General features: G+C 42.9%; 2 protein-coding genes across 7 annotated transcripts; one reads left to right on the forward strand and one right to left on the reverse strand.

Annotated features, from left to right (window-relative positions):
* The first annotated feature begins 57 nt into the window (after positions 1-57).
* CLN5 (CLN5 intracellular trafficking protein) lies at positions 58-12,696 on the forward strand. Of its 3 annotated transcripts, none has more exons than XM_066176309.1 (7): positions 58-208; positions 3,037-3,202; positions 4,384-4,609; positions 6,403-8,188; positions 8,650-8,803; positions 10,482-10,626; positions 12,614-12,691. In XM_066176309.1, the coding sequence occupies exons 1-4, from the start codon at positions 84-86 to the stop codon at positions 6,912-6,914; spliced, it is 1,029 nt and encodes a 342-aa protein (XP_066032406.1). In that variant the 5' UTR covers positions 58-83; the 3' UTR covers positions 6,915-8,188; positions 8,650-8,803; positions 10,482-10,626; positions 12,614-12,691. The 3 variants fall into 3 exon arrangements, with proteins under 3 accessions (XP_066032406.1, XP_066032407.1, XP_066032405.1); XM_066176310.1 differs by having other exon boundaries at positions 10,534-10,626; XM_066176308.1 differs by lacking the exon at positions 10,482-10,626 and having other exon boundaries at positions 12,614-12,696.
* On the reverse strand, positions 10,720-27,976 carry FBXL3 (F-box and leucine rich repeat protein 3). Of its 4 annotated transcripts, XM_066176304.1 has the most exons (6): positions 27,748-27,976; positions 25,700-25,740; positions 23,292-23,655; positions 21,069-21,191; positions 18,025-18,196; positions 10,720-13,165 (listed from the first exon to the last, which is right to left on the reverse strand). In XM_066176304.1, the coding sequence occupies exons 1-6, from the start codon at positions 27,772-27,774 to the stop codon at positions 12,522-12,524; spliced, it is 1,371 nt and encodes a 456-aa protein (XP_066032401.1). In that variant the 5' UTR covers positions 27,775-27,976; the 3' UTR covers positions 10,720-12,521. The 4 variants fall into 4 exon arrangements, with proteins under 4 accessions (XP_066032401.1, XP_066032402.1, XP_066032404.1 ...); XM_066176305.1 differs by lacking the exon at positions 25,700-25,740; XM_066176307.1 differs by lacking the exon at positions 21,069-21,191.
* Positions 27,977-27,978: the final 2 nt, after the last annotated feature.

A 27,978-nucleotide genomic window follows, 5' to 3' on the forward strand; every position in this document is an offset into this window, starting at 1 on the left:
CCCTGTGGGCGGTGCGGGGGCGGCCCGCTCCCGCCCGGCCCCGCCGCTTCCCCTGCAGCTCCGGGCCCGGCCGTGGCTCCGCCATGGGCGCCGCCGGCTGCTCCCGCCTGCTCCCGCTGCTGCCGCTGCTGCTGCTGCTGGCGCCGTGGCGGCCGCCTGTGTCCGGGGCGCTCCGCGGGCCGCGGCGGCGCTGGCCGGTGCCCTACAGGTGAGTGCCGCCGGAGCGCTGCGCTTGCTGCCGCTTCTCGCTGTGTTAGACCAGAAAGGCCGCGGGAACCTTCCGCTGTTTAGTCTCGGGGTGAGATCGAGCGCTGGCAAGCTGTTTGGCGTATTTGGCTCGCCAGGATTGCCGTAGTTTGATCTCTCAGCAGCGGGAGGGGTTTGTACCGGCTTTAAACACTTCATGCCCGCACAAAAGGTGGCGATGAGGAAAATCAGTGTTTTGCTTTTTAAATGTAACTTAACGTCATGCTTCGTGACGAATGAAACGGTACGAAATCCCCTTCCCTGCTGCAGAGCTGCCTGAGCTCCAGGATTCCTTGTTTTGTCGGGGACAGCAGAGGACTGCGCGTTGTGCTGTGAAAATAGCGATAGATTTGGCCGTGCCGAGGAAATGAGCCCCTTCAGAAGAAGAGCTACTCTTGGTTGTTTATTTTGTGCCGGTTGGCTGTTTGTAAAGGGAGTAGTTGGCAATGTTTGACTGTAACTTCATAATGCACACCTGAAATTTTGAGAGCCTGTTGCGCAATTCCCAGCAGTTACATTTGCGTCAGGTGATGCCTGAAGGAGCTGATCTTGCAGTCACGAGTTCTTGGGATTTTCCAACAAGTTCAGTAGTTACAAGACTGGGTCTTGGAGTGGTCAGATTTGGAGAACAATTCTGTTGGTGCGAGATGCTCAGAAATGTGAGGTTTCAGTGTTTCGTAACATGCTTGTTACCTTGTCATATGCAAGGCGTGGTGCAGGGGGTCATTGGAAATGTAAGATGTGCAAGCTGGGAACAGGACTTGGATGTGTGGTTGGCCTAAGTCTTTTTATTCTGTGTGGTTTTTTCAGACATACTCGTTAGGGTCTGGGCATTGTTTTTCCCTTCTTTTTCCTTTCTTCCCCATACAAACCCCCCCCCCCCCCCCCCCTTCCCCAGCAAAATAAAGGCAGACATGCTAGAGTTCCTAGCAGGCCTGGGGATGAGGTCCACAGGGAAAATCAGTGATGCTTCAGCTGAGCTGCTGGCTTTAGCATTGCTCAGGAAGTCCTGTGTCCTTGAGTCGTCTCATGGCTGAGGTATTTGTGTCAGTAGCCCTGGGCAGCTGAGTGTGTTAGACTCTCAGGCTAAGCAGACAAGATCTGGGCAAACTGTGCATGGTAATTTGTGTTGGGAACAGGAATATAGGAACCTTGTTTTAAGTGAAATACAGTGAGTGACTGTGGAGGAACTTGGAAGAGGAAGACTTGTTGACCTGGCTGGATGCCAAGTGCCCACCAGTGTCATTCCATCAGTCAGGTGGATGATGGAAAGAAAATACAGCAAAGGGTTCATGAACTGAGATAAGGACAGGGACAGGTCACTCATCAAATACCATCACAGACAAAACAGACTCAACTTTGGGATATTAACTGAATTTATTACTAACAAAATCAGAGCAGAATAAGGACTGTGAAATAAATCTTAAAAACACCTTTGCCCCGCCCCTCTCTCCTTCCCAGGTTCTACCTCCTCTCCCTAGTGGTGCAGGGAGATGGAGAATGGGGGTCGCGGTTATTTCATCAGATGCTGTTCCTGCTGCTGCTCAGGGAGAGAAGTCCTTTCCCTGTTCCAGTGTGGGGTCCCTTCCAGAGGAGAGTTTTCCATTAACTTCTCCAACATGAGTCCATCCCACAGGCAACAGTTCTTCATGAACTGCTCCAACATGGGTCACTCTTCCCTGCAGTCCTTCAGGCACAACCTGCTCCAACATGGATCCCCCAGAGGGTCACAAGTCCTACCAGGAAGCCTGCTCCAGCATGGGCTCCTCTCTTCATAGTTCTGCAGCCTGCTCTGTGGGTTCAAAGTGTTCTTTAAAGCATCCACCTGCTGCAGTGTGGATTTGTTCCACGGACTGAAGGAGAATCTCAGCTTCAGCACCTGGAGCAGCTCCTGCTGCTCCTTCTCCACTGACCTTGGTGTCTGCAGGACTGTGGCTCTCACATATTCTAACCCTGCTCTTCTCTGGCCACAATTACATTGGTGCAGTAACTTTTTTTTTTTTACTTCTTAAATCTTTTGTCACAAAGGTGTTGCTGTCTTCCTGATTGTCTCAGCCCTGCCCAGTGCAGGGTCCATCATGGAACTGGCTGGCATTGGTGTTGCCTGACATGGAGCAAGCTTCTGGCAGCTTCTCACAGAAGCCACCCCTGTAGCCACCCTGCTACCAAAACCTGGCCACACAAACCCCTCTTGTCAAAAAGGTTGCTGTTTGTATATAGTGTGATAAAGAAGTGGATTAGGTCTTTGGTTTTTGAGGTTTAATAGGAATGAAATAGAAACAATGATCCCAGCTATGTTCTTAGACCTTTTTATCTAAATTAGCATAGAGGGATTAATTATTTTTCTGATCTTGGCAATATTATAGAGTCAAAATAGCTTCATTTGGGGACCTCTTACTATAGAATAGCAAGAACAAACTGGTCAATCCCCATGTAAATAAGTTGCCAGGAGAATGTTTTTGAGACAGATCTCAAACTCTTCTTTAGCCAGCGTCTGTGTCCCTAATCTTGTGAGTATGTCTCCCTTTGTAATCCGCATTATTTCCACTCCTTCACAATCAGTACCGCATGACTTCCGTTTGTGAACCTTAAGTCCCAAAGTCCTGTTTCGGCAGATGTGCGCCCCAGCAGCCTTATGAACTTGTGGACTCTGAGTGCTGCAGTGCCTGGGTCACAGAATCTGTCTTTTGGGGTGCTGGACACATAAGTTGTCCCCTCAGGAAGCTGTGCCAGTTACTCCAGCTGCAAAGCAGTGCGTGTCATTCTGAGTGCTTCTCTTTCTCAACACAGGCGCTTTGATTTCCGTCCCAAAACTGATCCTTACTGCCAAGCTCGTTACACCTTCTGTCCCACTGGCTCTGCCATTCCACTTATGAAAGAAGAGGATGTCATTGAAGTGTATCGTTTGCAGGCTCCAGTATGGGAATTCAAGTATGGGGACCTGCTAGGACATTTGGTAAGGTGATGTTTTTAACAAAGTTATAGTGACAAATTCAGCCCAATTTAATAGCAGGTGTCAAGAATGGGAGCTGTAAGATTGGGATACAATATGTGTGCTCTAATATTGTATGGAACAATATTAGAGCACACAAGTTAGGCTATCTGTAGGAACAGTACTCAAAGAGCACTAAGTTTCAAACAAAATGTACAGGATTTAGCTCAGCTAAAGACAAGAGCATGAACAACGTTGTTGGTGGGTCCCACCCATGTAGCTGCATAATGAACGCTCTGTATATGCACACCATTATGTCTTGGATGTCTTTTCTTCTGTGCTATCACCACATCAAGAAAATACTTTTATTTGTCCTCTTATATCAGATAAAATAGTTGCTTAGTGTATTAATTTTTCTTATGTTAAAAACTCACATATTTGCTTGGACATTGGTATCTCTCAGGAGCAGACAGCCAGCTGGTCGGAACGGTGGATCATGAGGAGCTGGTTGCTTTTACAGTTCTTACTTGAGTGTTATGATCAGTAGGGAATTGAAGTCTCCATTCATGGAGTCATGCAAATATGAAGTCTCAGCTTTAGTAATATTTATAATTATAGCAGTAGCAAAATCAATCTTCAAAGCATGATTCCTAATTAATAAAGAAATGTTAGTGAATCAAAACCAAGCACAGAGCCAAAAATGGAAATAGATTCAAATATTGTTATCTCAGTTGTTAACTAAGTTTGGATTTATGTTTTTACTATACAGCTTTTAAATGAAGTATTTATCTCATTAGTTTTATGGCATTCATTAGCAAGATGTGGTTTTGGTAACTTGGTTCTGCCCTTTATTTCTCTGATACCCCCATGAAGTATGAATCCTTTTCTGAAGGATTCACAAGTCAGCTTGAGTCTTGATGATGAGCTCCCACAGAGTATCTGCCTCCAAGTGACAGAATTTACAGTGGAGGGATAGACAACCACTGGGACAGCATGATGCTCTGATAAAAGTATGTGTGTCATGCAGTCTGGTGTGTTGTGCTTCAGTGTTACTGAATCCAAGATATTACAGGAACTCCCTCCCCTCTTCTCACCCTGTTACAGAACAGCTCCTGAGCATCTTACATTCTGTACAGGTCAAGCTGAAGCTGTTATGAAATCAAAGTTTTGGTGGTTTGGTTCTTTTTTTTATTTTTATTTTCCAGAAAATTATGCATGATGCTGTGGGTTTCAAGAGCTCTCTAACAGGCAAAAACTACACAATGGAATGGTATGAGCTCTTCCAACTTGGGAACTGCACATTTCCACATCTGCGGCCTGGCATGGATGCACCATTCTGGTGTAACCAGGGAGCTGCGTGCTTTTATGAAGGAATAGATGATGCCCACTGGAAGGCAAATGGAACTTTAGTTCTTGTGACCACAGTATCAGGTAGGTTTTAGATGTTTTGGATAATGTTAATACAAAATATAGAGTCAGCCTTGTCTTTTGTAAAGCAGTGTCTTTTAATTTATGTTCTGTAGGTTATTTGCAGTGTTAGTCAATGATGCTAATTTCAGTCACACTCTTGAATACAGAAAGTGGCATGAGGCTGCTGCCTTTTGAACAATTCACACTGGGGAGTTGTTAAGTCAGAGTCATTTGGTGTTGCTGTACAAAACCACTTGAGTCTCTTGAGTGTAAAAATAGCAAAACAGCTTATACAAAGTCATTATGGACTCTTTTCACATGGCTTCACCAAAACGAAATCTTCTACTGTGAAGTGGCAGATGACTGCTGAGACAGAAAAACTGTTGAAAACATGTTCATTACTGAGCAAACAAATGAGGCATAATTAGAAGCAGTCTCAAAGATATAAAAGTATTAATCTCTAATTCTGTCTCCTTCATTAGGTGTCCTAAAAACTGTGAAAATGTCCCCAGTAATAGGTCTCTGTCATATGTTATAGAACAAACCTAGGCCTTACACCTCAAAATACATAGGTGATCACCAGAAGAGTTTCCTGGTACTTACTGATCACTGCAATCCTACAATAAAAAGGTCGTTCAGATAAATCTGATTTGATTGCTCTAGCAATAGATTGAATGACTTACAAAAAAAGTTCACTGAGGACTTGGAGAGTTAAGTTTTGTGTGATCAAAATCACTTAGCTTCTGAAGTTGGTGTAGTGTGCAAGACACAGAGAGTCAGCTTACAGCTCGTGTGACATGGTGCTTTGTGTGTGCCCACTTCCACCCTTGGCAGCTTTTCTGGCCTCAGTCTCTGCATAATCTGTCCAGTGCTGCTAAGAAATTCTAGACAGTTCTTTAAACAAGGAAATAAAGTGGAGCTGCTTTCCTGTGAGTTTGTAGTTCATGACTGAAGTATTTGATACCTGATACAGTTGGATTCTTTTGTATGAATACCAAGTTAAATTTTCTTCATACAGCTGGGGGAACTTGTCATGCTTCCTCCCTCTGTGGATTATTTGATGCCCAAGAAAGGGGAAGCAACACTGGTGCCTCCTGGAGGCACCGTTACAGTCCTCTTCGCCTCTCTCGCTTTCCATTTCTGTGAAACTTTTAAGGAAGTAGCATGTCTGAGAGTCTGAATGTCACAATAACTTTCAGATTTCTACTCAAAGAGGTTGAGTGGATGCAAGGACAGATTAACAGCATCATGAGCTGAACTTGCTCCCTTCAGAGAGCATCACATCTTACTTGTGATGAGTCTTACATCCCAGTCATAATTTGGCTCAATTCAGCTTTGCCAGCTGCAGAGCTGCTAAATCAGCAGGGTGTCCTAGTCTGCATCCCTATTGTGAAGAGACATGAAAATTTCTGCTCTGAATTTTTGAATTTAGTTAAAACTTGAAGTGCAGAAATGCCTGTTGGTCTGGTGAGCATTTTGCCAGCATCCCTTGTAGACTCTGCTACCTCTGCCCTGTTTGCATGGATAAAGCAAAATGGAAAGTATCACGATTCTCTGACGTTTGAATGTTCTGGCATAGTAGCAGGAAAAGGATCAGAAAAAGAAACCACAGTTTAAATAACCTGCACATAAATGTGGTTTATTCAGTGGGTTATCTCTTGCCCCTCCAACCTCAGCCTTGTGTCTGTGTATGGTGAGGTGGTGTAGGTAAACTTTTGCAGTGGAGGCAGGTAAACCTTGAAATAGATGGAAAATACTTTGAATCTTACATTTGTTACCTCATCTCTGCAATACTTTATTTTCATCTCTTACAGGAACCATGTTTAATGAAATGGCACAGTGGGTAAAATACGACAATGAGACTGGCATTTACTACGAGACCTGGACAGTTCAAGCAAGTCCCGACAAAAAGTCAACAGTGTGGTTTGACTCTTATGAGTGCTCCAAGTTTATACTGAGAACCTACCAGAAGCTGGCTGACTTAGGAGCTGTATTCAAGAAGATACAAACAAACTATACAAGCATAATTTTATTCAGTGGAGAACCTATTTATCTGGGGAATGAAACATCTATTTTTGGACCACAAGGAAACAAGACACTGGCAGCAGCTATAAGAGACTTCTACAATCCATTTAAACCTCATCAGAGTGTCAGAGAGTTCTTTGTGGATCTTTTCAAAATAATTGATCACGTTATCTTGAATCATCAGTTTTACCTCTTCTACAACTTGGAATACTGGTTTTTACCTATGAAGTCCCCTTATCTCAAAATAATTTATGAAGAGGTCCCTTTGCCTGTTGGAAGCAAAGCATCCTTTGGTGTGTGACTGCCTACTGAAGAACAGAACTTGCCCTTTTTGGCAGAATATTCTTAAGAATTTTGGAGCACTACCATGATGGTGTTTTGAAGGGTTGTATGTTTCACTGCTGACTGTAAAAAACTGTTTTGGGAAGGCTTTGCTGAAAGGCTCTGCATTTGTTTTCTGACTACCTGTATGACACATTCATGAAAGCTTCAGCATCTCTGACCTGGCCGGCTTCTGTGTAACCATGGCCCCCTGCTGCCTGCAGGGAGACTGCAGTGGCTCCTCTGGCTGAGCTCTGCAGTGCCCGAGGGGGAATGGGGAGGCAGCTGTCTGCTCTGGGCTCAGGTGCTCTCCACATGCATGCCCATCTGGCAGCAGATGGCACCTGGCCACCACCAGAGGTGGGACACAAGCTACAAGGACTGACTTGCTCAGCATGAGTGTCTTGATGTGTCCAGTTCCCTCAACAAGTGCCTTACACTGACCTTCCTGTAGTTCTTTGGTTTTTTACAGCTGGGACCTTGAACCATTCTCTGATATTTTGGGGCGGTAAATGTACTGGAGGATGGACTGAGTGATGCTTTTTCACCACTTTGCTTCCTTCAACTGCACTGTAAACACAATACATACAGATGGCTCTTCTTCAGTGTCGTGTGTTCTGTGGCACGGATAAAAGCCAAACTGCCTGTTTTGATGTCAAGCGATGCATAACTGCAGTGGTTCTACCAGTCTACTATCTTAAAGTCTACTTGAGGCTTCAGTTGGGTCAGTTTCATAGAACTTGTGTAGTTTCTTTCAATTTTTTTTTAAAAAAGCATAGAAATCTTACTATGAAAGAAGTAATGACAGCTTGTGAGGCATCGACATTGGAGTTGAAAATCTGTGCTTGTCATAGAGCTGCCTGTAAAATGTGACTGCAGCCTCTTGCTGGCAGTGATGTTTTGCAGTGGTGGTGCTGTGCCAGCTGTGCTGTCCTTGAGTCCTGTTCCGGGCTCAACCTAGGGCACCTTGGCAACTAATTAGTTCCCTTTAAACCCAAGGGACCAAAGCCAGGGGAAGACTGGCTTTCTGGAAACTACTGAGCTGCCTGCACACAGAAAAACCATAGCTGCAGCAATGTAATCATCTCGAAGTGTTCACTGCTCACTTTAATGTTGTTTTTTAAAACTAGCTGTGGAATGAGTAGTGCTCCTGCAGAGGTTATTGCTGCCTTGCGGCCAAGCAGGAGCACAGGATCCCAACTCGGCAGTTTTATTTGGCCTGAGCCAAGCTAATAGCCTGCTGCAGCCAGAGAGGTGAGTACACAGTGCTTGGATTCAAATAGTAAGAATGGCAGAAAATTACCCATGTATTCAGAAAGTCACTAAAATTAATTAGTTGAATCACATTATAATGTAATGGGACGAGTGTGAGAGGTAATGGGAGAGGAATGGGGGTGAGCACACCTCTCTTCAAGCTGCTGCTTCCAGTCTTAGGTGAAACTTCATCTTTTTCATCAGACTGAAAGACTTGAGTCTTTTTAGCCAAAGTCACAGGCCATTGTGACTGAGCTCAGCTTTGGATTAAGATACTGTCACGGTTTCACCCCAGCCAGCAACCAAGCACCACACAGCACCACCAGGAAGGTAATCCAGGGGGCTCTAGGGAAGTCAAAGGGGCTGCAGCAAGCCTGGCTATGGAAGTTATATTCTCACTGATCCATGCTTTTATGACTTTGAAACTCTTAATGTTGTTAAACCCACATTTGTCTTGCCAGGAAAAAGCCTCCACATCACAAACCAGTGTTCAAAGCTCTGAAGGGGAAATAAGATCACAGAACCAAGTCTACAGATCACGGTGCCAATGATGTGGGGATTCCTCCATGCAGCCACCTGTGTCTGTTTCACACTTTGACTACCCTCAGTTTAAAGGTACCAATTGTCGATGTAGGAGTTGCTCTTTATGTAACATACAGGAGTTCCTTCTGAGGCCACCAGTTATTCCTTCTGGACACAGGGGTTGGAGAGAGAGCTCTCACTTTCTTTGCTTCTCTCAACTGGGGGTGGGGATTGTGTGTTAATTGTTCAGACTGAATGTGCAGCTGGGTGGGAATAAACTTCACCAGTACAAACTGCAGTCCTGGAAGAAGTTCCATTGTTGCAGTTAAACTGGAATCGCTGCACTGGAATGAGTTGTTTAGTGCAGTGTTGTCTTGTAGGCAGAATTCCCAATCCTTGAGTTAGGCCTACAGAGTTAGATATGAAAAAAACAGGTGATGAATCGGCTAATTCTGCAAAGTTTAGATGAGCCCAGAATAGATCCATTAAAATTTGTAACTTAAAAAGGAAGTTTTAGATGTCACAAACAGCTTCTGTGCACCTGATGATGTTTGTGACTGAAAACCACCTATTCACAAACCCTTAAGGATGGTCTCCTCCTCAAAGTCACACAAGGAGCAGAAATGGGTAGGATCTCACCTCATTTCACTCACAGCCAAGGTAGTATTAGCACTTTGCCAACAGTAGGAAGCAGGGGACTGTCCAAACTGCCAGGTTCAAGGAAAAGCCTGGCATTGTGTCACTGTCACTCAGTCTTTATTCACACTTTGAATACAGGACTTGTTCATGACTTTAGACTGTGCTTGGTTCTGCTCCCTGCTCTTATGCATGTTGTACTTTGAGGGCAAAAATACACAACAATTCTGTACTACAACAATTTCTAAGTCTGCACAGTGGTCTTGTGCAAAACTGCTGCATTGCCACACCCATGATCTGTGCAAGCCACACTTCCAGGAGGGCTCTCCAGCAGAACAGATCCTGGCTCATGATCCATCAAGATCAAATGGAGCATGCTGCTCTTGTTTCCCAAAGGGTCATGCAATGAAAATCACTGGTACCAATCCTCTCTGCCTTCCCCCTCAGAAACCCACCCACAGCTCTTCTGGATTAGGAGAGCTGCTACCTTCTGTATCATAACTTGTAACCACTTGGATTCAGAGGTAAGATTTTTTCACTGCAAACATTAAATCCTATCCAAAACTGGACAACTGAGCCAACACTGAGTTTTGTTATTCTGAAAATAAGAAAGGTAAATTCAGGGAAAAGTGATACATCTGTGACACTCATGTTCATGTTTCTACTGAACTTTGTGAGTCTCTGGTACTCTTTACTACTTGTGCCATGATTTTTACATATTTACTGTTCGTTTGTTTCAACATGTAGAAGGCAAAATAAAACGTACAGAATTTGCTCAAAAAGCACTGTAGGCTTGCCTGGCAAGTTTGTTATGGCTGGATTATTTGAATCAAGGATGCAGTAATTGATTGAATGTATAAAAACTGCTGACCTCCACTGGAAGAAAGAGACAACTGCTTTTAAGCAGTTTTCTTGTGCTGAACGTCTTAATAACCAGTATAATGTGGTGTTGCATTGAGGAAGGACTTTTTGAGAAGTCTGTGCAACAACACAGCCTTCTCAGAGCCAGCCAGTTACCTTGCTGGGGAAGCAGTTCTGCTACAACCAACCCCTGCCACCTTCAGCTCCTCGTATGTTCCTACACCAGGGTCTGACAGAAGCCTCTCTGTGAGCAGCAGAATGCTGGATTTTGCAGGTGTGAATTCCAGGAGTGGGATCTGGTCCTGAGGTTGTGCCTTGCCTTTCAGTTTCTCCCACTACCGACACGTTGGTGACTTACCTTGCCAGCATCGGGACACCTGCAGTCAAGGTCCAAAGAGGTTTTGGCTCTGTTACTAATGGTATTCACATTAATTTAAGGAGAACTAAATCCTATTCCCCAGACTACAAGTGTTACTCCCCCTTTCTCATACAGGCAGTTCTGAGAGTTGGGTTATAAAAGACACAGAGCTTTTTTGCTTTGATGGACTAAATATATTGACACCTTTTGTACAAATAAAAGCAAATTATAGTATTACATTAATTTAACAAATTCTAATACAAAACCCGCGTATTTCATAAAATGCAATTTTAAATCAAAGCTCTACAGAAACGTACAACTCCCCTAGAAAGATGTCCAGTCCACTGAGCACTGTTTGCTCAAATACAGTTATGAACTTAAATACACTTATGAGTGTATTACACTAAATTATACACTTGGAGAAACGTGACTGAAATCAGAGATGAAGGAAACCTACTCACTACCAGAAGGGGCTGTACAGCTCAAGTGAGAAGCAGCCACCAGCTAAGCTCAACCCAGCCCGCAGGGGCAGCTCTGCCTTGCTGAGGGGCTGACCACATCTCTCAAACATGCAGCTGTCTGGGCAACACTTCAGTGTTACCATCAGTAACCTCACAGAGAAAGTAACTGTTGGCAGTAAGAAATGAAGTCACAAGCCACATCCAGATCACAGGCCGTGTCTTGCCTGCACCACTTACAAACTAAAAACTTTCTTTAATAAAACTGATTTATCAACCAAACAAATTTTTGCCTATTGCTCTACTTCACCAAGTCTACTCCTTTTGGGTTGTTAAATATTATGAAGTGACAGAACTAGCTGAATTAAAGGTATACAAAAATTATTATCTATCAAACATCCACTTTATACATAAACATTTCTGAAACAGATTTACAGTATACAGTTAGTTTATACAGCTTAAGCAACAGTTCCAATGTCATTTCTGTCAAACTGAAAGCAGCCAAAACGTCTAAGGTTTTGTGAAAAGGTTCTTGGTCAACATTCAAATTTTACCTTTCTCACCTCACACTGCTCTCACCCACATCACCGGAGTAACATTGCTGGGTTCATTTCACAAACCATACATTATTCCATCTCACCTATGCTGCCAAACCAGTTAATGCGCAAGAAAAGCTCATTAACTCCAGTGTGGTTTAAATACAATGTATCTACATTTTTCCCAGGAATGCTTTCGCTTCCTGAGCTAGACATAAAATACCTTAAAACAGGTTTAGACGCAGATCTGAGACCCCATAAGCAAACTACATTAAAATGCATAGAGGGTGGAAAAAACCCCACATCGCTTTTGGTAGCTCACACTACTGGTTAATGCTCTACATACATTTTAGATGGATCTAATAACCTGTTGAACAAGGTGGTAAACTTACTACTTCAGTTGTCTAAACTTATTACTGTGTATTGCTCTTGCCTTGATGACTTAACAGAATGTGTGTGTTTCACAGGCTACTAAACACTTCTTCTAATCGTCATCTTGTCATCGAGGTGACTGGATTCAGAAATGCTACAGTCGGCAACAAAAGCATGCAATTTTGGTGGGGTTCTGTTTGGCTCTTTAAGATCAAATATGATTGTGTCCAATACTACTAATCTAAGTCAAGAAAAACACCATATTAAAAATGGTATTTTGCAAGTACATTTCAATATTTTAAATAATTTCTATTTCAAAAAACGTTTGAGGTCACTTGTAATGACAAAGAATAAATCTAAAACAGAAATCTGAATTTTGTTTGGATAAAAACAGGTTTTGGAGCTGTGAACTCTACTTTAGGTTCTTAAGTTCCAAAACAATTTTTGAAAGAAAAATTAATTTTCTAATCAAACCATTAATTAACTTGCAGCAAAATCTATATTATTAAATAAGCTTATACAGGAAATTACAATATGGTAAGCTTGGGTTTAAGGTGCTACTCCATTCGCCCTGGAGTCTTTTAAGGACTTCACCAAGTGGGCATCATGTCTGGGAACCAGACTCTACCAAGATGCTTTGAAACTTCCCAGTGAATCTGCTCTAAGCTGTATTTCTGATCAGGAATCAAAACTTCCTCCATAATGGAGAGCTGAGAGAGGCGACCGCCGCACATCTTCACAAACTCGACGAAGGCACTGCAGGAGACTTCGCACTCCCCGAGGCCCACGGCCGACAGGAACTTGCACCGCTCGGCGATGCAGATCAGCTCCTCGTCCAGCGGCCGCAATCCGTTGGCACACACCACCAGTTCCACCAGCCGCGGGCACGTCATGCCCACGCGGCCCAGCACGTCCTTGCTGACCGACCTGCCGAAGTACAGGTGAGTGACGGGCGTCTCGTAACGAAAGAACGGGTCAAACTCCTCCTCGTACAAGAAGAAGTACATGACTAAATTCACTTTAGGAGAATGCTTGATGAAAGCGTCCCAGCTGCTCTTCTGGATGGTGTGGAACTGAGTCTGTCCGGGGTTCTCGCTGACAACATCGATGCGCAAGTGTTCCAACCGGACGTGTTTCTCCGAAGACAAGGCCAGCAGCAGCTCGTCGCTCAGCAGGTGGTAGTTCAGCGCCAGCTCACGCAGGCCGTGGCACTGGTCAGCCACACAAAGGATACCTGCCAGAAGAGAACATTGTGCAAGGGGTTACACAGATAAAGGCACTGATGACTGGACAAGAAACGGGAGGGAATTTGTTTATGTGTGTCAAGAGGGTGCTGTGGGCACCTGTTTCAAAGGTGCAACCGAGACTTTAAATCAAAACCAAACCGCACTGGACAACCTGAACATTTTCACACTCAACAACTTTGTCACAAGCAGGATCTCATGACTTCTTTGTACCTACATGTAAGACAGACACAATGTGACTACTTCTCTGTTTTGCTGGGAATCCTGAAGAAGTGAACAAATACATGAATAAAAGTGACAAATATATAAATAGCATATTCTGACTGTTCTTCCCTGTTGTAAGACCACATATACTCAACCTCATTTTTGTAAAAGGTCCTTACTCATGATAGAAGTATTTCCTTAGCCAGCTCTGGAAGAATTGCTGATTGCTCTGTGGCTGACAAAGCAACTGTGAATGAAATTTGCCATTTGAACAAAGCAAATGTAAAGCAAAAGTAAAATGAATGTTAGATTTTAATTCAATACAGGGGCTGCTGCTGTCAGTACTTGTTTTTTCCTAGGAAAGTATAAGTGGTTAAAGTTGGAAAAGCTACAGCAAAAAAGAGGCAAAACACTAGAAATCTGGAGCAGTAATTTCTAGAAGAGCAATTTTCAGACTCTAGTGATTCAATATAATCTGCTGCTCACAGAAGACAAAAACATTAAAAAGAGAATCCAGGTCAGTCTAAGGTTTCCACTCATACTATTTGTAGATACAAGCGATGGTATTATACTGGTAACAGTACTGAAAAAAATAAAAAGCACAAAGAACAGCATACAGTCCTCTGCATTTCATGTGACCCAGAAAACTGCATGAAATGTGCGATTCAGCCTTTCCATTAATAGAGGGGGTGAGAACATTGCATTTAACATGAAACTGAAAAACCTGAACACAATACACTATAGCTCTGAAGCAACAGGAAGAAATTCAGAAAACAGCAGTTATTTTAAGGTGCAGCTAATAAACTTTAGCCTGTACTGAGCACAGAAACACTTTCTTTAAAAAAGATCACTGCAAAAACATTGCATGAATCAGAAGGGTTACTATGATCACTCTCTAAGGAAACTCAGACATGCTGCTTCAGAATACCTAGGTCTGTTCAGATTTAAAGTACTTTAGGCAGTTTCAAGATCCTTATACATTTTCTCATCTTGACAAAGCTTGTTGTCCTGGCTGCCATCCTTCCACAAATAATCTTTGTTAACTTTAGGGACACATTATGGGCCAGTTCAAAGCAAAAAGGGAGAAGCTGGGGTTCAGCTTACTGTGATTTTTATGGGTCTAGAGCTGGATATGCAGAGTCTGTCAAAGCAATTATGCATCCTGCATACAGAGCTGACAAATGAATACAGTGTAGACAGCAACTAGAGGGCTTGCCTGGAGTCCACATACTTCACAGAACATCCCTGGGCACTGCCTCCACCTTTGTGTCACTGAGGGGGAAATGGCCCTGCTCTCTGATCTGACTGCACAGAGCTGCACCAAAAAAATCCCTGACCCATGATGTCCCTGATGCAGGCACACCTGACACCCACTCTGCTTCCTAACTCCCACTCCAAGAGAAGCAGCCTTCCTATCTCCATGCCAGAGAACAAACACCTTTACAGGAACATTTTCCATTCCCTCTGTTCCAACAGTATTTCAGAGCAGAAACAACAAACAGAAGAAACTTCAAATAAACTCACACAAAGATTAGAAATACATCACTGCCTTTGTTTCTCCAGCCCAAACTCAAATGTGCCTCTTTGTACAGTAACTTTGAGCAATTCACTGTTTGATACCAATCTTTTTCCTTTATCCCTGAAGTAGTGGAGTCTCTTGCTCTACTTTCATTACTCTTTTCTGTCCTTCACTAAAAAACTTCCTCAGAACTGACCTAGTAATGAACATTCTCTCCTCCTCCAATCTGAAGACATTTCAACTGCATCTCTAAGTAATTAGTTTTGCAACTCACAGCCTTTTTGGTTCAATTAAGGTTTTCCACACTTAATGCAGCCTGCTAATTATAATATTCCCATTACAAAAAAAAAAAAAAAAAAAAAAAAATCCAGGTCACATTTTCCTTCAAGAGTCTTATTTTTGCAGCCTGCCTGCTCTTGAAGCCAACTATCCATGTACCAGCTTCTTTCTTTTGTTCCACTTGGTGGATTATCCCTCCCTGGACACCAGGTGCCCTCCAAAGCTATGCAATCACTCTTTTCCCCAACTGGGCAGGGGAAAGAGAATACAATTAAAAACTCAGGAATGAAGATAAGGGTGACAGGGAGAGACCACTCACCAATTACCATCATGTGTAAAACAGACTCAGCTTGGGGAAATCAATTTATTATCAGCTGAATCAAAGTAGGGTAATGAGAAATAAAACTGAATCTTAACACACCTTCCCCTCACTCCTTTGTTCTTCCCAGGCTTAACCTCCTCATGATTTTCTCTACCTCATTCCCTCCCAGCAGCACAGGGGGACAGGGAATGGGGGCCGCAGTCAGTTTGTCAGACGTTGTCCCTGCCACTCCCTCCTCCTCAGGGGGAGACCCCTCATGCTCTTTCCTGGCTCTAGCATGGAGTCCCTCACATGGGGGCAGTCCCCCATGAACTTCTCCAGGTGGGAACCCTTCTCAGACAGCAGGTCTTCACAAACTGCTCCAGCGTGGGTCTCTTCCATGGCATGCAGTCCTTCAGGAACAGATTCATGTTCTCCACGTGGTCAATTCCTGCCATCAAACCTGCTCCAGCACAGGCTCCTCTCTCAGCTCTTCCTTCGAAGAGACTCTTCCAGCATGGGCTTCCCACAGGCTCACAGCCTCCTTCAGGCATCCACCTGTTCCAACATGAGATCCTCCATGGGCTGCAGGTGGATCCCTGCACAGCTGCCTCACCATGGTCTGCACCACGGGCTGCAGGGGAATCTCACTGCTGGCACCTGGATTAGCTCCTGCCCCTCCTTCTTCACTGACCTTGGTGTCTGCAGAGTCGTTTCCCTCCTGTATCCTCACTCCTATCTCCAGCTGCAATTGCTCTCCTGCAGTACCTTTTTCCCCTTCTAAACAGGTTGTCCCAGAGGCACTACCATTGTCACTGGTGGGCTTGGCCTTGGCTCTACTGGACATGGGGAAGCTTCTGGCAGTTTTCACAAAAGCCACTCCTGTAGCCCCCTCACTGCCCCACAAAACAGCGCCATGCAAACCCAGTGCATCCACTTGGTTCTCCATCTCAGGGCACACCCATACCTGGAATTAACCAATTAAACTCTCCTACTGTTTGCTTAGCACTCCCTGGTTTTGTTACAAAGGCATCTTACCCCAGTCGATTCACCTCCACTCCATGAAGGACAATAGTAGGTGTGCTCCTTGAACGGGCACAACCATTTCTTACCCATTGTTCCTTCAATTTAAAACCATGCAAGACACATCAATCAGAACACACCCATGTCTCCTCCCGAATTATCAAGTGTATGATGTTCCAGTGAAGCCTTCTAGCAAGGATTATCCACAAACCAGCGAAGTCTGCTGGAGCTGACAGGTTACTGTTTGATCCAAGTCCACAGAAGAGACTCTCTCTGCCTAGTGACAGCCTACTGCTGAAGCCTCTTCCTCCTGACAGAGACATTACAGATCTTGCACTTCTCAGACACGAGGATTCTCAAGAAACATTTTTAAGCTGGAAAAGGCAGTCCCTCAAGCCAATTTAAACAACCTCCTTCTAGGATTAGAAAGCTCTGGAGGAGGCAGTATTGCAGTTAAATCCGTGAACACTTTGCTAGACCAGGCTGCTGCAAAACATCAGGCCTGCATTTTCAGGACTTCTTCATACAAAAATCAAGCACAAGGTTTTGTCTGAGAGCTACACCTACAAAAGGTATTAAGTTTGTTTTGTTTGCAATCACTACAATAACACACCCTCTGCAACAGTACTGCTTTCCCCTTTTAGGAATCCTGCTTGTGAATTTGACAGATAGTACATCTAGCATTTACAGCTGCAAAGTATTTGCATGGAGAAAGTTATGGTGTTGTGGTTTCTATAGTTTCTACTCACCCTCAAAAGAAGAATCATACTAAGTTGCCGGCATTTAATTTACAATTCCTCTTCCCTTTCTCAGTGGAAAACTGTGAGTGTTAAGCTGATGGGCTGTGAATAAATCTTAAACCTGCTGTGTGCTGCAGAAGTCTACCACAAATGTTAATTCTGTGAACTTCAGTAATCTTGACAGATTTTATTCTGGTATGAGCTGGCTTCATTCTTGTTACAGACACACTGAAGAGTGTTAGAGAAGGACATTTGGTGACAGTAGAAGTTTTGCACAGCTCAGTCTCATCTCCCTTTTTTGATGCTGTCTGCAGTTATTCACCAGCAAAGACTTTCTTTCAGAAAAGAAACCAGCACCTTCCTAATGCATGGCATGGCAACAGTCAAACCCCACACATACTGAAATATGGAAAGGAAACTCATATTCCAAAAAAGTTTACTTGTATTGGAATACTTTGTCATTGCACAAATAGTGCACAATCAATTTGACACATTCTCATTAAGTTCCACATGAGGTTAACTATTTGCCTACAACAGACATGCACTATTGTATTATTAGCCCAACAGTCACTGTGAAGTGGTAGGACAAATGGATTTTACCACCAGCTGGAAGTACTTTGTTCAGGGATTGTTACTGGTAATACCATACTTGCCTTCCCTCTCACCCCACCCCTATTTTTTTACAGCTGTACTGGTTTCTGACAGAATCTAATGCACACATTAAAAAATCCCAACCAACCAACAAATCCCAAGCAGGCTAACTCCAAAACCACAGCAGCTTACCAGCTGGAGAAACATGAGGACAACTGCTCATTTTCAACAGTTTGAGTGTGTCACTGTTGTTAGCCACCAGAACTTTGAGAGACGGATCATCTACTGGTGTGTCATCAATCTTAAGTGAAGAGAGGGATTTGGAGTTCACAAACACCACTGTCAGTGCAGAAATAAAGTGAGACTGGAAAAAAAAAGAAGTAAGTTTAAATGAAACTTAATGAAACAGTTAAATGAAATGAAACAGTTTTTGCTATCTGTTTATGAATTGGGCAAATCAGAATGTGTAACATCAGATGTTAATTAAGAATCTGACCCTGGGCAATCCACTGCACAAATTTACATCTACAGAAGGACCACAAGCAAAGGGAAAGCCTAGAAGCCCTAATTCTGAGGATTTTTCACGTCCTTTTAACAGATGAGGCAAGTCACAGCCTAAAGAAGCATTTTCTAGAAGAGGAATTCCTGCATGGCAAGTTGTGCTGCATTGGTGAGATGCAAACACAGTCAGGAGTGTTTGTAGCCAAAGCCAAATGAGTGTACTCCCTGCCTACCACCCACACAAGAGTACTTGGGGTTTGGACAGATTTCTTGGAAAGCTAACTGGAGTGGTCCAAACAGAGCCAAGGAGCAGGAAATCAATTAATTACTGAATAAGCAGCATAGATAAGGTAGGACAAGTGCTCAGCATTTTTGCATAATCACTGAAACTTATCATTCAAGACAGAGCCCTGGGAACCTCAATTTGAGAAACACAGACTAAGGAGCAGACACAGCAGTGATTGTAGAAACCCCTGTTGGTATGAAGTGAATAGTTAGTTCATCTTCATGATTTCTTACAAGACTGACCAAACAGAAGACTTCAAGAAAGTATTTTCTCTATGAACTATACATTAAGTATCTTAAAAAAATTGACCTACTACTTGGATTTCAAGCCTGTTTCACTCTGAGCCTCAGGCACATACCCTGAATACAGCTATATGAGAGAAGGCCTGACAACAGTATTTGTTCATTCTTAGGTGATGTATTTGTGTTTTTTGATAAAACTGCCACACAATCAGATTTAGAATAGGACTTACTGTTTTCACCTACACACAAACTTTCCAGGTCAGTTCATGCATATGGAAACAGGAAGTTCAACTCAATCTTTACACACTTCGGCTTTAGGGACCACTCCAGCTATCCTGAGAGTATGCTGCTTATATATGTTATGTACAGAAGAAAAGATGCTTTAACATTATTTCAACTCTGTATTATGAGGGTTAGTACTGTGTTTTTATTCTGTGTTTAGACAAAGAAGGCTGTTAAACAGGAAGGCAAAGAAAATTAACCACACTTATAAAAAAAGCTAACTTGAACCTTCCAGTTTCAAGAGCTAATGGGAAACAAGCAATATTCCAACATGTAAAAGCTGGTCTTTTCAGTATTGCTACAGGTGTAGTCTGTGGTATGATTCTTTAAAACATTCTACTCATCTAGAATGCACTTAGTGAAAAAACAGGCAACACAACTCTAAATATGAGCTACGGGTATTTGCCACATGTCAGGTCACTTGACAACAAAAGAGCACTGATGAAGATAATGTCAAGTAGTTCAGACTTACTATACAGTCTAATAAAAATAAAAACCACCACCACCCCCCAAAAAATTCCAAAACCACAGCAAAGTATTAACCATTTTCCAAATTAATTCATCTTTGGCTGCTTCTCATCTAATGGACCTGTCACTAACAGCTTCCCACAAGAATTCAGTCAAGGCCAAATTCAATTCTCTAGTTTCACTAGCTGTCCCTTATGCCAGTGATGAAACGACTGAAGTTGTAAACACCATAAGGGAAATTATTCTTAGAGCTAGTTTTGGCTTATTTTCAATCCATTTTTTTAAAGGCCAAATGTGAACTTATTGAGAACAGAAAAAGGAAGCCTGTGCTTTGTAAGCCCTGAAGCTGAATAAGAACATAGCATGAACAATTACAAGTAATTACTCAGCAAGCTGGACATGACCCTAATATATCCCTCCAGTGAAAACTAAGAAAGCTAAAGCAGCATTCAGATTAATAAAGAAAACAATAAGAAAGAGCTGAAAGGACAAAGTATTTTTAACACCCTGTGGATTGTTTTCACTACATTTAGGTTTTCTTATCATCGCACCTCAAAGAACATCAGAAAAGGAAAATGAATTGGAGCAGAACTAGTTAAATATCCAAAACGCCTCTTTGAAAACTGTGAATTAAAAGTAAGTATTCAAGAGAGCTACATGATGTGCAATGCCCACTGCAATAACTGATAACCCTCTCGCAGCTAACCTTAACTGCAGCCTACTGCCTTTCCTGAGGCTGTCTCTAGTTCCTCCTTGTCCTTACTGCCATCACCAGCCATGACATCACTGAGATGTACCTAATGGTCTGTTTGTATCTGCCCTTCACAACCACTCCCCTGCTCCTCAGCACTAGTGCACGTCTACTTCACTAGCAGGAATGCTTCTCTAGAAGCACATGTAAGGGATCTGTTGTCTTCCAGATGAAATGCCTTCTAACAAGGTCTGATTTTTGGTAAACATGCAAGGTAAAAATCTTGGCTGGAAATTTCAGAAGTACTTGATGCTTGACTGCACGACATGAATCCCTGCAAATCATGATCCTACTTCTTTCTGAAGAGATCATGTAAGCCCTATGGCAAATCCACACGGATAAAACTCTAGCACTCCTTTGATTGTAATTGTCTCCTAAACAAACCCCACAACACAATCACACAGACCTGAGCTATCTGGCCTCTGAAACTGCACCATGCTGCTCAGCACTACATCCAGGTCGACAGACAGGACGACTTGAAAGAACAAGGTCAGGCCTATGTTTTCACATGATTCACAGACTGAATGGAACTTGATGTATCCATCACTGCACATCTCAGCTCCTCCCTTTATTAGAGACCAGACCACTAACAAACTTTTCTTTATCAAAGACTGATATTTCTACGATAGAACTTTTCATAAAGTTACAGAAGTACTGTATGAAACACTGCAATACTTTGCAACAGAAAATAGACATAATAAAATACCTTTGGTAAATCCATGAAGCTTGGCCGGGCAGTTGAAATTAGCCCAAGTGTTTTCAGAGAGCAATTCACAAGCTGTGATAAAATATCACAAGCTGCTTCTGCAGATTCCTTGCTACTGTCCACCTTAAAACAAAACGAATTTCGTGTTCAGAAAGCACTGCAAATACACTCTTTAACTTTTTTTTCATTTTACCTTCTGAAATGTGATGTCAAAAAACCCCCTCATTGTGAATCCATCAATGTTATTCTTTATTCCCCAAGAAAGTATGAACCAAAAATCCAAGACTATTTGCTATAAATTTACTGCTCTTCTAAACACTTTGGTAAAATATAGCATGCTGAGGGGTCAGCTAAATAGTTTGTTCCAAGACACTCATTCCACATCAAGTAACAAGCATGTGGAGGGTCCAGAGCCTATTTCAATTCCTCTTCACATTCCTCCTTACCAAAATGCAAGAATTCTATAAATCCTTTACTATGTGCAAAAGCCACTTCTTTTTGCAGTGGCTCAGTTCATAAAATTGAGCTGCTGGAGAGTTAAGCACATTACCATATGAACCTGTGTGACTGGCCCTACACTGGTAAAACCACAACAGATGCAATGGATAGTCTAAAACAAACCAAACCAAGCAAACCAACACAAACCCCAAAACCTTCATCAGTCAGCTTGCTACCCAACCAAATCACTTTGTGTGTCTCCAGTGGACTTCCCCTGACACTCTGACATGCTTTCTGAATAACCCCTGGTGTACAGCAGCCATGAGAGCTTTGCAAACCTACAAACGACAAAGCTTGATCACAGGATCGGTTTTAACTCCACCATCAGACATGCTACCCTGGCAGCAATAGATTAAGTCCAATGAATGTTCATTTTCTCTTCACACACAAGCTGAAAAACCTTGACTTTCAACAATTTCATCTTTCTTTGCCTACAGAAAACACCCTTCTTGTTTTCAGCCTACACAGAGAAATGGTGAGTGTTACACTCACTTCCTTGTGTATTCTGCAGCACTGAGGACAACTGAAGTGACACATGAAAGAAATGATGGATCACCCCAAAGCAAAGGGCACCTGAAATTCTTTGGGTGTAAAGCAACACAGACAGGAGATAAGACACTGGGAGGTCACTCCACTACAGCCCCAGATTTTCTTTATTTGGATGCTGATAAAAGCCCTGCAAACCTTGTGGTAAGAGTTTGCACCTGGTATTGCAAGCAAGCAGCAGCAATACATGTGATCAAGCAGAGGTGACTCAGCTACTCACATGCTGATGATTCCAGCATTAGAACTGCCTGATCTCTGAAACAAGTACACTGAACTTGCTGCAGAACACATTTTCTTTCCAAATTTCTCACACAGCTGATGCATATGCAGCCATGAGATTCACAGCACCCTTCCAAAACACACTGCTATGTAAGCCCACATGAAAGGTTTTCATCTGCTGAAAATAATCCCACAGTGTGAGCAGAACCAATTCTCATGAAATGGTATTTCTCAGCCAGGCACAATCAGTACAATCATGCATTATCCTATGCAAGTCCCATGTACTTTTTCAGTCCCCTGAAATGCAGTTGTGCTGAGTACAGACAATCCCACAGAATTTAATATTAAAACTGCTAGCTGATGACTAGTAGCACTGAAGTCACTCTCCGCGCATCAGATGTTTTCAAACCATTAATATTAGTGCCAAGTACCTACAGGATGAGAAATGGTGAAATGCTCAACTTATGCATCCTGACTGGACTTAATTCTGAGGCAGTAACCCACACATGCAGTCATATCAGAACTATTTCTGTCCACTTCATGAAGCAGAATTTTAAGCAAGTTAATTTTAAATTTTAATTTACACTGCTACAAAAAAGCCAAAACCCAAAAAACCAACAACACCACCACCACCAAAAAACCCAAAAAAACCACCCCCAAAAAACCAAAACCAAACACCACAAACAAACAAAACCCCAAACAAACCGCACCACCAACCAAAAAAATTCCCATCTTACAGAAATAAGACACTGAAAAGGTATGTTCAGTGCCGTTATTCCAAGTTTTGGTCCTGAAAATATACCCAAACAAATTAATTGGGAGGTAACCTCCATGTCTCCATTTAGAGAAACCATTTCTTCCATGCGTTAAGCCTGAAAACAAGGCCACTTACCACACTGACAGCTGCCCTATTCCTTTTAAAATAAAAGTTACTTTTCAAAAGCCTCTAAAATACACTACCTTGAAGCTAACATACTGCAGGTGATTGGAATGCCTCTTTATTATTTGCTTGATCAGTTCAGGGTGTGTAGTCCTCAGGTTGGATGTGGCTGGCTGATTCAGTTCAAACTCAAAGCACCTCCAGAGATCAGGCATATGAAACACTTGGTTCCAGCTCCTGCACACCTGGGATGCATGAGCACGATCCAGAAGTGGCAAGTACTGGAACACCTGCAGGATAATGTCTTGGAGCAGGTTTGCCCAGTCAGGACTATGCACAACTGTGGTTTTCTTCTCTAGGACCTTATGTCTCTTGGATTCCTTCTCAGTTGTGTCTTCAGATGAGCTGCTGTTGGCCTCATTAGTTTTCCTTCCTCGTTTCATTCTATGGAAGTAATAAAAAAATTAGATCTATTTATCTTCTAGATGTAAAAGAGCTGAGAACAGTAGTAATAGAAAACTGTGGAGGTGAAAAAGGGTATTTTATGCAACAACACCTTGGCAGGTTTTTTTCTCCTGACATATATAAAGGAAAAAAAACCCAAGTAACAAACCAAAATGGCAGCCCAGAAATAACACTGTCATCTAAACGGATATCTTTAATATTACTTCTTTAATCATTAACAGTGCCAACCCATTTATAACAGTCACTCTCCTTTCAGTGTTTCATTTGTGTGTTTGAGAACACTTTGAACCTCATTTGCTTTACTGTGTTGTTGATTATTACTCGACTGTTCTACTAATGGAAGGATAATTTTCTAAACAGTTTTTTGAACACTCACATAAATATTGTTGTCCCAGTCCTATTTATTAGGAACAATACTTGAAACTGTAGAGATAAAAATCAGGCAAGGAAGTAAATAATTACTGTATGCATGCTTGCAGGCACTACATACTGCAAATGTTGTATCAGACCAAATTTTTTTTTTTTCCTCAGAGAGGAAGAATATTTTCTTTTTTAATTTTTGATTTACAATACATTACTTTAATAGGCATCTGTTTAAAATCAGTATCCTTAAAAATATATTTCATCAAATCCATCGGTGTGCTTTCATTTTTCCAACTAACTAGTAAATAGGGATTACAGAAGATTTCCAGTAACAGTCTGGAAGTTTCAACCCAGAGAAAAAATTTACGGAAGGGCCAGAAAAATTTCTTCAAAATTGTATGAAATTCAGCAAGCCTGAGGTAAAAGGTTGTAGCATTTGCTTTTTCCATTATGGCATCACTTAAACAACTTCTACCTTATGTTATATTATTAGAGAGAAAAAAACCCAAACCCTTACCACTACATATATCTGAAATAAATGTAGGGCTCACTGGGTTTTAATCCAAACGTGTTTTGTTGTACATGCAATCTTACAACTGAACTTGGCACGTGATCACTTGTTTTTAAAACCCTCAGTGTGATGCACATCGTGTCCTAAACGGCTCTGCTGCCTCCTACTCAACTACCACGTGCTCAGGTCCAGTCTCTAAAGAGCTGACAGAATCCAAGGCTGGGGACACATAAAGCACCCCCAGTCTCCCTGATTTCTAGAAGATAAACAAGGACTTCATACCCAGCAGAATCATCCTGGTTTAACATTCAAGTACAATTACAGGTCTAGGATTATAATTATAATATGCCCAGTCCTTCTGGGATCTGAACAGTTAAGTTTCCCTGCTGTGTACTGCGACTAAGTTTGGAAGGACTTCTTAAAACAAAATGCCAGCTAAAAATTATACTGTTCATAATCCAATGCATCACAGATTATTTTCTCAAAGCCAGCACCTCCCTACCTATCTTTAAAAGGCTTTAATCCTAGCTACTCACATGACAGAAGCAAGCTATCACTTAAGGTCTAAAGCCACTCACAAGATGATGCAGGCAAACCTGAACATATGGTCACAAAAGACTGATGAAGAAAATTTGCCTTGACTTTTTTCAACTGCTGTTTCTACTCCCAGCACACTTGGAGGCAAGCACAGGATGAAAACAGCACTGGGCAAAAATCTCTACTTGCTTCCTGAGAACTGTTTCCATGATTCAGTTCCTGCCTCTGGGGTTATGCAGAACACAATTTCTGTGCTGGAACAAGCTTTCTGCCAGAGTTCTGCTGCTGAGCTACTTCACCAGGGAAGAAAACTGAATAGTGACTCAGAACCATCTGCAACTAACAAAAATATAAAGGAATTGGATTTTGCAACCGTGAAACTGGAATTCAACTTAAAATCAATCAAGAATTAATTGGCAAATCCACTGCAAGCCTGTCGTGTTTCTGTCAGAGAGAATAACTCAGCATGGTACAAGAACAATATTTATAATAAGCTAGTCTGAAATGCAACATTAATTGAAGCTTTAGGCTAAACGGATATTTCAAACAACTAGGTTACAATGAGCATTCACCACAGGCAAGCTATTAACTTGCCAAATTCATCAAACTTGCCTGTTTGATGTCCAAGTCTTTCCAAAGCCATCTGCAAAAAGCTACACAAGGTACAAGGTTAGACTGGGCTCTCCAAGTCCTCCTTCAAAGAGATCCTGTCTCATCTTTTGCCAGCAAGGCAGTAAACCTGCATACATGATCCAGTTAGGTAGGTTACTTTTCTCACTGCATTAAGGTAGGGTTTGGGGGATTTTCTCTCTCTTTTTTGTCTGCCTTTCAGAGAAGATCAGGAGGGAGCTGCCACTGACAAAACTGTATCCGTTTTTCCTTTGAAAAAAATGCCTCTGGGATGTGCTGATAGGAGAGGACTAGGTCACTGACGGCTCTCCATGCGCACCTCTGAGCTAGGTGGGATGAGCTCTAAGTGGTTAATATTTGCTGGTTACAGACCAAAACCCACTAATGGAAGTTGTGGGATACTGGCCCACATTTTTATAAACAGCCAACTAAAAAAAAAAAAGAGACAACACAGCCATCACTAGAGGTATACTGATGATCATTTCTTCTCCCAAGAAAATAAAAAGCTACATGTTCTATATGTCATGACTTAAAGCAAGGGATGGGGAAAAACCACACCTTTCCAGACAACTTTTTTTTGTTACTGAAACCTTGTAATTAAAAAGAGATTAAGTATAACTTTTCAAAAATATTTCCGAGGCAAACTTTTTCCAAAGAGGAAAAAAGTGCCTAAGCTCAAGATTAAAAAACATTATTTTAACAACTCCGTGACTGTTCTGTCATCTAATTTTTAACCAATCTGTTAATCTAATTTTTGGTTTCTCATTTCAGAACTTAAAGAACAGGTTTTTTTAAATGTAACTGCTTTCAACCTCTTCACATGCCAACAATAAAACAAATATAAAATTCAAAGCACGCATATTTGCCTGCAGAACTATCTGAAAATAAATTCATTTTAAAAAGGCAACTTAAAAGAGTAAACCTTTCTGGGTATCTCACATAAGAACAAGCAAATGCAATTAGAAGTTCAATTCACTTTGTTTTGCGTATCCAGTAATTTAAAGCTCTGAACCATTCGAAATCCAAGGCCAACTTTTCAACAAGGAAGACATGGATTGAAAATTCCATGCTAGCAAATTACTGTATGAGTAAAACCTATTTTTCGAGGGATGATTGCTTATCACTTCTTAGCAATGCATTAATCTGGCTTTTAACTCTCTCTGGCACGCTCACGACACAGGCACATCACTGTTTTTCAAACTGCTGCCATAACCAACTTTGCTTTAGAAGCTAAGATCTTGTCAGGAAAGAAAAAAAACCCACCCAAAACATCGAACCAAGAAAAATACCCAACTCTACCGGGGCAGAGAGATGGGTGAAAGCCGGGGTGCCTGACTCCTTAAGATCTGCCAAGCGAAATTCTCCACCTATTAGAAGGACTTGTTTCTGAACTCCGCACCCGGGCGCAACCCACGCTATCTTGTTTGCAATAGTCCTGTCCTTAATCACACAGTTCAGTCACCGAGCAGGAGGACGAGGAGGAGGAGCAGAGCACGTGCTTAACATTGTTTTTATTGCCGAGTAAGGTGCAGCCAGAACGGCAGTTAAAAGAAAAAAAAAAAACCTACAACCAAAACCAAACAAAACAAACTGTGCAGCGCTGTTTGCACCCGACTGATAGCGCCTGCCCAGCCGAGCCCGCTGTGCCTCACCCCCGCACAAAGGCTGTTCTAGGAACACCAGGAATGCGCTAAAGGGGAGCACGGGCTGAAAGAGGGGGCGACCCGGACACGAACCCAACCCCTCCCTGCCGCAAACAACCTGTTCCGCTGGACACAGCGAGGGTTTCACGATTTACTGCCGCTAGCACGGGAAAGCTGCCAGGCGGCGATCCCCAAACACGACGGACTAGGGTTTAAGGAGAAGGTTCCCCTAAGGGTCGGCTCCTTCCGGCCCAGCCCCCGCCCGCGGCGCGGGGCTCGGGCAGCCCGGCCGGCCCCGAGCTCCGCCGCTGCCCGGAGCCGCTCCCGGGCCCGGGACCCTGCGGATGGTCCCGCAGCGCCGCCGCCCGCCCCTTCCCGCCCCGTCACCTGGCGGCTCCCTGCTGCGCTTCGCATTAACCGGGGCTCGGGCCGCGCTGCAGCCTCCGCTCCGGCCACATCAGCTCTCTCCGCCAAAGCCGACCCCAGCGCCGCCTCCTCCGCCCCGCCGTCCGGTCCGTTCTCGTCCCACCCGCGTCGCTCCTTCGCCTCTTCCCTGCCTCGCTCTCTGTTTACTTCCAGGGGCGGAAGCGACGCGGAGCAGCCAAAATGGCGGCGGGC

Source organism: Chamaea fasciata, unplaced genomic scaffold (assembly GCF_029207755.1).
Source record: "Chamaea fasciata isolate MVZ Bird 193981 ecotype frontalis unplaced genomic scaffold, bChaFas1.0.hap1 SCAF_2, whole genome shotgun sequence".
NCBI classification, from domain to species: Eukaryota; Metazoa; Chordata; class Aves; order Passeriformes; family Sylviidae; genus Chamaea; species Chamaea fasciata.

Bases quoted from the DNA above. Each gene is read 5' to 3' on its own strand.
- CLN5 (XM_066176308.1), top strand. From the start codon at position 84: ATGGGCGCCGCCGGCTGCTCCCGCCTGCTCCCGCTGCTGCCGCTGCTG. The intron at 209-3,036 runs GTGAGTGCCGCC...TTCTCAACACAG, and splicing joins CGCTGGCCGGTGCCCTACAG to GCGCTTTGATTTCCGTCCCA. The intron at 3,203-4,383 runs GTAAGGTGATGT...TTTATTTTCCAG, and splicing joins GGGACCTGCTAGGACATTTG to AAAATTATGCATGATGCTGT.
- FBXL3 (XM_066176304.1), bottom strand. From the start codon at position 27,774: ATGCGAAGCGCAGCAGGGAGCCGCCAG. The intron at 23,656-25,699 runs GCAAGTTTGATG...TTACTTCCATAG, and splicing joins AAGACTTGGACATCAAACAG to AATGAAACGAGGAAGGAAAA. The intron at 13,166-18,024 runs GTAAGCTGCTGT...CTCTTCTGGCAG, and splicing joins TCCTCATGTTTCTCCAGCTG to GTATCCTTTGTGTGGCTGAC.